Here is a 10000-nt window from a genome sequence, read left to right on the forward strand (position 1 = left end):
CGGCATCCTCTTGATGTCAAAAAGGACATGCAGGGGTAGGATCTCGTTGTCCTCGTCCTCCTCATCGTTGGCGTCGTTCAACTCATTCGCTAGTAGTATGCGTAGCCCTGCCGCGGTGCCTCGGCGATCGGCCGGGTAGTGGTGGTGGTGGGGGTCGTCGTTGCTTCTCCTGTCTTTCCCGTTGCATTTGGGCGTGAATGTTCACGTCTTCGTGACAGCAATGGCATTCCTGGGGCCCACAATGATGGGTCTGGATCTCCAAGGTGCGCTGCAAGAGACGATGACATTCCTTGCACTTGGGCCGTGTGGCAAAGACCGAAGTATGTTTCCGGGCGACGGGTTTGCCGTCGGCTTTATAGGCATCGAGACACGCTTGCCCATAAAAATACCGTCTGCATTAATGACAAAGGGGATGAGCCGAATGGTAGTGTCCAACCCCTCTTGCAAGCATGCTCTGCAATGGTTGGCTTTGTTGTTGGGGCAGGCATGTTTACCATGATGGTTGTATGGTCGGAAACACCAAGGGCAGAAGTAGCTCTTGTCGAAAACCCCGGCAACATGGATAAAGCGTCGTAATGTCCATCATTGTACAATAGTCCCAGTAACGTCTCTCCTTTATCGTAGGCGAAGCAAGCAAGGGACCAGTTGGCATCCACCATGATGATCTTTTCGTTGTAGAGACTAGGTGTGGTGGCCAGCAGGTGGAGTTTCTCAGGTCCTGCAGGAGCACGATGGTGGCGTCGCTTTCGTTTACTGTTTGGTCCAACCTCGGTGTGCATTGCAGTCGTCGCTGGCTTAATGGACCCCCGAGAAAGAGCGATGGCACGGGACAATACCATGGGGCGTCATTTGGGGATGTGGAGGACGCACCGTTTGATTTTTTGAGACGGATGGAGAACTGGTGATCTGGCAGGTACGCTTTCAGTTTTCCAGCCCCAAGAGGAGCGCTCTGGACAACCTCAAACTCCTCAAAAGGGTCGTCAGAATCATAGTCCCATTCCTCCTATGCATCGCGCCCTATATTCCAAAACAAATGAGGCACCGATTCGTTCTTTTCCTTGTCTAGTCCATGTAAATATATTTCCCGTCAGTGGGGACAAGTCCATTTGAGACGAGGCAGCCAACGTGGACGGGTTTATGACAGCAGCCGACGTCCAGCAAGAGGTCGAGACCCAACGCACAGTCCAGTACTCCCTCGGGCAACCCCTCTGCCACCTTGTTCACGAGTCGCATCCTGGCCTTTTGCTGTTCAGTCATCTCCCCGTCTGACCACCGCTGTTCCTGAAAGATGACACAGGGCCATTTGGTCGAATCGTCCACATCAGTGAACTGGCTGGCAGGTCGGGCCATCTTAGCCCATTGATGCCAACATCTCCGCGTCCTCCTCGACAGACAGTACCTGCTGGTAATCCTCGTCGTCCCCCAAGTCAACGAACCGTTCTGCATCATCACACTATAATCTGGTCTGGTCAACTTGGCAAACACCAAGTCTTCTTATGTCTTGGTTGGTCAAAAGGGTAGCCAGACCTCCAAAAAACGCACACAAACTGGCCATAGTGTACATCACAGCGGCACGATCCAGTCAAGCACAAATCCAATTATAAATGCCATTAGGAATGAACAAGGTCCAAATATGTCTATACTGTTTTTTTTTTTTTCTTTCTTTCTTTTTTTATGTAAGTAGTTCGTTCGTTTTCATGTACATAGTTATTGTCGTTGTTGTTAGGGACGAGGCTGCCTCCTACGTTCCCGTTCTGTATCTACAATCATAGACAAAAGTAATTGGAAATGAACCACACAAAAGCTGTATTTCAACCCGCTTCTGTTAAAACGCAAAAGAAATAGTGTCACCTTCCCTGATATAGCCCCCCTCCCCCTACTCAACGCTGGAGGGTAACTCAACAATTTCCCACTAAAACCATTCAGTTTTGCACAACATTTAATGAGAGCTAAAATGAAGAAGTCAAAAGGGCTAACCTTCTCAACAGTTTTGTCTATGAGTGTAGGTCCTCTGTCATTAAATCGTTTTTGAATTCGTAAAACTATTTTTTGGTCTCGTTGATGATGTCATCTGTCCCAAACCCGTTTTTTTAGGACGTCCGCCATCTTGGGAACGTGACACTTCCCTCTCCACCAATCAGAAGACGATGCATCACATCAAAATCACATGAAACATTATCCATGTATTTATCCATAAGTCGCTTAGCCAATCAGAACGCTCCGTTTTTTTAAATCCACCAATCAGAACGCTCAATTATCGACGGTCCCAAACCGAGCCATAGGAGCCCATATTACTACTTTTGTTTGAGCGGGTCAAAACCCTCAGTAGGCGCATGAAAATAAAGACAGCTGCTATTCTTTGTGAGGGTTACTGTAACGATAATAATTTTTAGTAATTCCATATTAGTATAATTACACAGGTGAATATTGAGAATTATCTGCACTGATTGGTTGCACTTGAGGTGATTATTACGCGATAATCACTTATTAAGCGGTTTTTCAAAATGGCCGCGAACCGTTTTCTCGAGGTGACAGACCAAGAAATTAATTCATTTAAAGAAAATTGATATTTTTCAAATAATCACCCATGTAATTATACTAAAACAATTATTCACCTCAGACTCGGTAAATATCGGTGAACAAAACCTCGACTTCGTCTCGATTTTTATTCATCGACATTCATCTCTCCTTCGGCGAATAATTGTTAATTGTTCAGCAAACGCCTTTATAGGGTTATGGTTATGTCTTGGTGCCCCACATATAGACTAAGAAAATTTTTTTTTAGCATTTCAAAATTATATCACTACACAAAATGTGAGAAATAAATGCACTACTGAGATTTTTCAGCGTATATGTCTACCAGCACAGTTTTTTTTCCAAGAACGTTTTCAGCAATAACACTGCACTCACAACCACTACATCCGCATGAAAAAAACCACAAATTTTCAGAACATGAACTGTGGTAGATTGTTGTGTTTCGATACCAATAATACATTTAGTTTTTTGTTTTACCTATCTTCTTGAAAACATTAATTGGTGAGGACTTCCCCTTCACTCTTGGTGCAACCGGTATTTGTACCGAGATGGTAGGCACGACTATGACGTCTAACGAAGCTCCAACTTTGACTTTTGGCCTTGGCTGGTTCCTGTTTGAACTAAAACTGATCTAAAGAGAGCAATAAGGTGATTACAAGTTTAAGAGGTAAGACAGAATAAAAAGTAAGGGATTAAAAAGAACAACAGCGTCTGCTATCAAAAGCAAAAATACAGAGTGGATAAAAGGGAGCAGGGATAGCGCAGTGGTGAGAGCACTCGCTTTCCACCCAATGTGGCCCAGGATCGATTCCCGGATTGGAAGTCATACGTGGGTTCAGTCTGTTGGTTATCTAACCTGCTCTAAGAGGTTTTCCCCTGGGTCCTCAGGTTTTCCCCTCTCCTCAAAAACCAACGTTTGATATAATTTGTTCTCATTTCACTTGATTTGTAGTCTCCCAAATTAGTAGAGCACTCGAACTAGGCTAAATAGCCTTGAGACAGATAAAGGGAATATATACTGTAGTGTTTCTGATTATCATGAAATAAAAGGCACTGTTCAAATCTCCTATGCTAATTGTGAATTGCGTTTATATTACATTTTTAATTCCTGTAACCACCATTTTTTTAAGCTGGAAAAAATCTTTATATCGCATTGAGCAAGATTCTGCAATTTAATTTCTTTGTTCATTTGGTTGAAGCCCCCTATTTATTTGATTTCTCAAAGTAGGCAAAAGACGCCCCCATTTGAAACATTACCGAGAGAAAAAATTATCAAATCGGGTCTGGATCGATTACGATTGGTGACGTCATACCAGGATCTCTTTTATGAGGGTGGTGATCAACAACATACTCATCGAAAATATCTGATGCCTGTGTTGTTTTCGGGTGTAAGAACACTCCAAATCAGAATGAAGGTATTGGACTTCATCACGTACCTTACTATGGGGCGGAGAACCCGCAGGAAAGAAAGAGAAGAAAAAGGTTGCTTGCCCTTGTTTAACTGAAGCGGGTACATTGGAAGCCCACCAAATACTGGGCTATGTCTTTGAAGAACCGAGACGACAACTTCACAGTGAAGTTTTCAGATCTGACTCGGGATAATCTTCAACAAAGATTGCGAAAAGATGAAGTTGCAGTTTTCGTCTTTCCAGCTGTCCATATTCCGGCTCTACAGTCTGTAGGCGAGAGTTTAAAACCAGCTGAAAGCGAGCAAGGCAAGAGGAAGGTGAGAAAATTTATTCTTGAGACGTTTCTTTCGTACAAGTCCTTCTTACGAAAGATTCGGCTAACCAGATAAGATTTCCTTTTAGTTTCTCAAAGTACAATACCCGTGTTCGTCTTTATTATTCAGACGAATAAAGTCTCTTTTGAAAAACCCGATGTTCTCGTCAACACGGAAGCCGAGACAAAACGCCGGAGGAATAAGAGTATCGCAGTACAATGTCCTCCAACCGCGGAAGAAACAACACAAGATAATGTCAAGGAGTCAACTATGGTGTGCGAGGAGATGCAGGAAGGGTCGAGTGATGCGCCGAAGGAACTCCGTGAATGTGCCAAATGCAGTGCTCTTGTTGACATGCCTATCAGTTGTTGGAAGTGACCGATATTCTGGAATGACGTCCCTAGGAAAAATAAATAACTGAAAAATCATAGAAAAAAATGAGATTTCAACCCAATTGAAAAAAGAATGCGGAATCTTGTCCAGTGAAAGATAAAGTTTTGTTTTGGCGAAAAAGAGCGAATGGTTGTCTCCATAGAACTGTTGGATCAGGAATGCGAGAAATAATGTAACAATTGAAAAGGAAGTCTACGGCCCCACCATCTTTGTTATTTGGATTATGTTGAAAATCTGAAGTTCTAACCACATTGTTTGTCATATAGCAACTTCCTCTTTTCCAGCAACATTCGCCACCAATCGCTATCATTCCACTGGCAGTAACAGTTTGCTGAAGACTTCCCTGTAAATTAACAGCTACATCTTAACGCTTAAAGATGTGAAGGATCGTCGCAGTTAAGAATAATAACAAGGAGTAGCGAAAAGTAATTCCGACAAAAAAAAAAATACAGGCATTTTGAGAAATAGGAAGAGAACATGCGCTAACGTTTTTTTTCTTCTTGGAGACTTCACATGGAACAATTTGGAATTATATAGTTATTTCAATAAACTTTGTGGGATTTTAAAGTGTCAATCTTATGCGTCGAGAAAGAACGGAGACATGGTTAATTGTAGATCTTTATTATTCTGCCACATTTTCAGGTTGTCGGCACCATAATATGGAAGGAAATACTCATTAGACAAATCACAGGCTCGTCGCGTAAGGTCGTTAACGTTAAACGACGCTGATTAAAATAGCTGCATGTATACTCTCCAACTCTGATTGTTCCGAGCATTGGTCATTGGCTTGAAGTTGGCCAAATGAAGTAAAAAAGAAAAAAAAGGCTTTTGGGTACGCGTGAGCAGACAGTTGAGCCAGTAACTATAAGAACTTACTGTTAAGGCAGCGGTAGCACTCCCTGACAACTCCAGGAACATCCCAAGAGAAATTGGAATCAGTCCAAGACGGATGTACTTGGTGGCTCCAAGCTGTCGTTTTGGCATCTTATAACTTTTAGAATACCTAGTAAAAAATATACAGTTTATGAAGGACTGAAATGTTGGGATGTAAAGTGCCTTGATATTTTGGCGAACGAGATTTATGCTTTGTTTCAGGTCATCAACAACTGAGACATCGCAGATCAAAGAAACGATCGTGAATTCAAAAGTGGTATTTTCAGTTTGACCTCAGGGGTTTTGACGGTAATTTTAGGATCTTATTTCGAGGGATAATAATAGCGAAGATTGCAACAAATGTACAGAGAGCTTGCTTTAATGACTATTGAACTGACGATGGCCTCGCATGGAAAGAAACGAGTTCGTTTCAAGCACGGCAGAACAATGGACCAATGACAATGACAATATAATCGAAAGAAAAGAGTGGCCTTTTGGTCTTTAAACGTTATGAAATCATTCTGATACAATTGCGCAAAGTGAACTGAACTGTGCAAACCTTAATTCTTTAGAGATACTAATTTCCAACGATGAGTCTAGGCTTCCTTGTAACAGTAACCCTATAGACGCAGCTTCAGCTCCTCCAAAGAAACTCTTTTCGATGTCAACAGACACATTTAAACCGAGAGAAAAGCCCAAACGTGCCTCGATTTTTGCGTTCGAAGTAGACAACAACTGCGAAGGAAAACAATGTTTTGAAAAAGTTGGAATATCAGTAATAAACATTATGGCTGCAATAAATATCTTGCCCCGGCAACATACATAGTTAACCAGGAAAAGTCTAAAAATATATGTGCACTATAGGAGTATTTCTTCAACCAGCATAAAAAAAAAAAGACGAAATTAGACAAATACAAGCCAGCAACTGCTATCTTGGCTACTAAGATCGATATTAATTTTCAAAATGACATCATCCAGCCAAAATCCGAAGTAGCTCCATTGATTTGAGTCTGGTTGATGATCGCTTAAATGCCTATATGTCTGTGATGCAATGGACATTTGATTCTTCTGGTTTCAATGACTAGTTACCAAATTAAATTGGCTTAGTAGAAATGTAGGCAAAAAGTGTACCTTGCGAGAAAAGGTGGCCGTTTGTTCGCTTCCCACCGAGTAACTGATGCTTCTGCGATGACGGTGTAACAGGCTGGTTTCAACAGCAGTAATTATTGAGCCATTTGCGTTCAATTTCGCGGAAATCACTTCAGCTACTATTAGCTCACCATCTGAATGAACCCTAACTACCTATGAAACAACGAAATACATCCACGTGAATCTTTTGCCTTGAAGTAAGATTAAGTCAGTTACATTGACCCCTGCTGGCACTTAATGATAGAAACGTGCAAGATGTGATCCGTGCATGGAGTGTATGTGATGACCATTAATTTGCTTAAAACCGTTACCACTTCAGTTGATGTTTCATTCTGTCCTCTGAGAGTGAGTTGAGTGTTCACTTTATCTTTTGGACCTCACAAACACTTCAAATATGATCACGGATCCCGTTTATTGCTACCTCATATGTAAAGGAAATCGTACGAATACGAGTGCATTTCGTTATATGCTCGAGCCGTAGGCGCGTGCGATTCGAAACCTTTTAAAACAGTGGCTATACATCACAAAATGCACGAGCAAGATCACACGATTATTATTATTATTATTATTATTATTATTATTATTATTACTATTATTATTTATACTCACAAAATCAATTCATCGTTTTGTTTCCATAACAACTTCCAATTGCACTGTATAATACATTGATGCAGTCTTCATAGACCAATCAAAAACGCAATATTTCAGGGGCCTTACTCTGATTGGAAGGATTCAAGTTATTGAATCGCTTGTCATCCAAAAAACTTTTTATAGCAGAGCTTTAGTATCGTGCAAAAAAATCAGATTTTGTCAAAAAGATCAACGAATTATTGAACTTCTTTATTTGGAAAGGCAAAGACAAAGTAAAGCGAGCAGCTTTTTCTCTAGAGGAGGAAACTTGAAAACGTCGGATATCGTTTCTATGATCAGAACTCAGAGAATATTGTGTATTAAGAAATACCCGGACACCTACCCAGCAGGCTAGAAGTATTTCCTTGGGTTTTATCTGAAGACTATTGGAGACAAGTTTTTGTTTCATCGTGATTTCGATTATATGAAGTTACCAGTTGCTCTTCCCCTGTTTTTTAAAGAGTGCATTGAAACCTGGTCCTTATTAAATGAAAATAGTTCCAGCACAACAGAGGACATAGTGAATTAGATACTTTGGAACAGCACGTTCATCTACTTTGGCAAAAAGTCAGTGTTTAATGGAAAGATTAGTAGTATTGAATAAAAACAAGGTTGGAGCTCTTTACGACTGTGCAGGATTGCTGGTGTTTAACACGGAACCTTTGAGGTCTCGTTTATTTGCCAAAGATGTTTATTATTATTATTATTATTATTACTTTTTTAATTGATTATCTTGCTGGATGCCATTCCTCTAGAATGGAGGTACTTGCTGAATAGCAGTAAATAACTTATAGCTCATCTCACCACTCCCTTGGAACCAAGAACTTTCTACATATTTCACAGAAATGATAAAATTCCTCTTGAAAACTTTCAGTCAAAATCACTTTATAGCACATTTGTTTCAAAAAGTGTGCACTGCACCTACTGCCAGAAAGAAGAATCTCAATAAGATTGGAAAAAATGTTTAAACCCTTTTAGAGCGACTTTAAATACTAAACGTCGGGGATTCCAGTATAAGATATTAAATAGAATTTTGCATACAAACGGTAAGCTTTTTAAGTTTAAAAAAAATCGAACCATCAGGGGCCGGTTGCTCGAAGCCTGGTTTAGCGCTAACCGTTGGTTAAGAGATATCAAAACCTATAGGTTTCCATGGCATTTATCGCTGGTTAGCGCTAACCATGCTTGGAGCAACCGGGGCCAGGTGTTACACAACACCGCATCTTCATCAAGCTTTTTTCCAATTTCGCTCGGATTTTCTCGCTTTCTTCGCTCGTATTTCGTACTTCTAAACTTTTGGAGTTTAAGGAATTTAATAAAACAATTATTCCATTTGCGCTTGTTAGATATGAGACTGGTTATAGCCAACTCGCGCTCATGGAATAATTGTTATCTATTCACATCTGGCCAAACGGAGAAATACAAAACGGCTCCTCGTTTCACTTCGGTTACCGAGGAGCAAATCTTATCGCTAAAGGAGGCTAGGTTGATTATTCAACTTGTGTGGTATATACTAAAACAACTATTCACCTCAACGTCGGTGAAATTGGTAAATATCTACCAATGTTTACTTCCACTTCGTCGAAAGATTGTTAATTATTAGGGTGACATCGTACTAGAAAGCTCGGATTGGTGGTGGACCAACAACAGCAACAGTATGGTGCACAATACAGTACCTTGGCAATGAAGCCATTGCTTTCTCTTCCCACTATGGAGTCGTTAACGATAAGCTGTGGAACTTGCTCAGTTGGTGGTGACATTATTAGTCCTGGATTGTTGTCACCTCCGCTGCAGAATGCTGACTCCGAAAACAATTGCTTACTTTGTTTTAACCTAGTAAATTGACGTCCAAATAAAATATTTAATATATTTAAGTGATAACCGTGGTTATGTCACCTTACGAATGTATATAAGCCTACGAAGCATATTAACGGACACATATTTCAACATAAACACATGCATCGTAGTCTTACCTTGAGATATTCAACTGCAAGTTTTCGCTACATCGCTTCAGCTTTGTCTCGAGGTAAACTGTATCCTCGGTAGTGTTATGAATTGAAATTACTGATTCGATAAATCCATCACTTGCATTAGATACTAGGATGTCCCCAGTCCTTGGATTAGTTAGGTTATTCTCGATCACTAAGTAAAACGAGTGTACAGTGATACCCCTAACGTTGTAACTGTGGCCAAGGCATTTATAGGTTGCTGTGGCAGAAAAAAAAAAAAAGAAACGAGAAGAATCCATAAGTTACTCGCCCATCCAATTAACCAATTAATGAATCAATCAATCAAGCAAGCAAGCAAGCAAGCAAGCAAGTGGTCATTCGAGCAATCAATCGAGCTATCATGTATGCAATCTAGGAAACAGCCCATGAATTAGGTGCTACAGCCAGTTTAATGATCAGACGACGAAGTAGAATTGTAAATTAGCACTATTAAATGAAAAATTGTTTATCTAAATTTCAGGACAGACTACTGTTGTTGATATTGTCACCATTTCTGAAACAAAGTGGCTATAAGCCACTTGGCTGTTTTCATGATCGTAGTTTTGGCTTTACAGTTTCACGGTTTTAATTTTAGTTTGTTACATATACGAAGTATATGCCAAGCGTTGTGCGCTGGTTAGCGGGTGTTCAAAATGTTCAACAGGAAGCAAAGGACCGAAATCTACCTCAATTTTTCTTAGTTAAGGAG

At 40.6% G+C, this 10000-nt stretch overlaps 1 protein-coding gene across 1 annotated transcript in view; it reads right to left on the reverse strand.

Annotated features, from left to right (window-relative positions):
• LOC138028913 (uncharacterized) overlaps positions 1 to 10000 on the reverse strand; it is a 70999-nt gene that overhangs the window by 31442 nt on the left and 29557 nt on the right. The window contains exons 17-23 of the mRNA XM_068876555.1: positions 9277 to 9511; positions 8980 to 9136; positions 6656 to 6826; positions 6084 to 6259; positions 5528 to 5654; positions 4899 to 4994; positions 3013 to 3166 (exon numbers count right to left, since the gene is read on the reverse strand). Of these exons, the coding sequence (XP_068732656.1) occupies positions 3013 to 3166; positions 4899 to 4994; positions 5528 to 5654; positions 6084 to 6259; positions 6656 to 6826; positions 8980 to 9136; positions 9277 to 9511 (1116 nt within the window). The remainder of the gene's footprint in view (positions 1 to 3012; positions 3167 to 4898; positions 4995 to 5527; positions 5655 to 6083; positions 6260 to 6655; positions 6827 to 8979; positions 9137 to 9276; positions 9512 to 10000) is intronic.

The sequence above is a fragment of the Montipora capricornis genome, chromosome 13 (genome assembly GCF_036669925.1).
Source record: "Montipora capricornis isolate CH-2021 chromosome 13, ASM3666992v2, whole genome shotgun sequence".
In the NCBI taxonomy this organism is placed as follows: Eukaryota; Metazoa; Cnidaria; class Anthozoa; order Scleractinia; family Acroporidae; genus Montipora; species Montipora capricornis.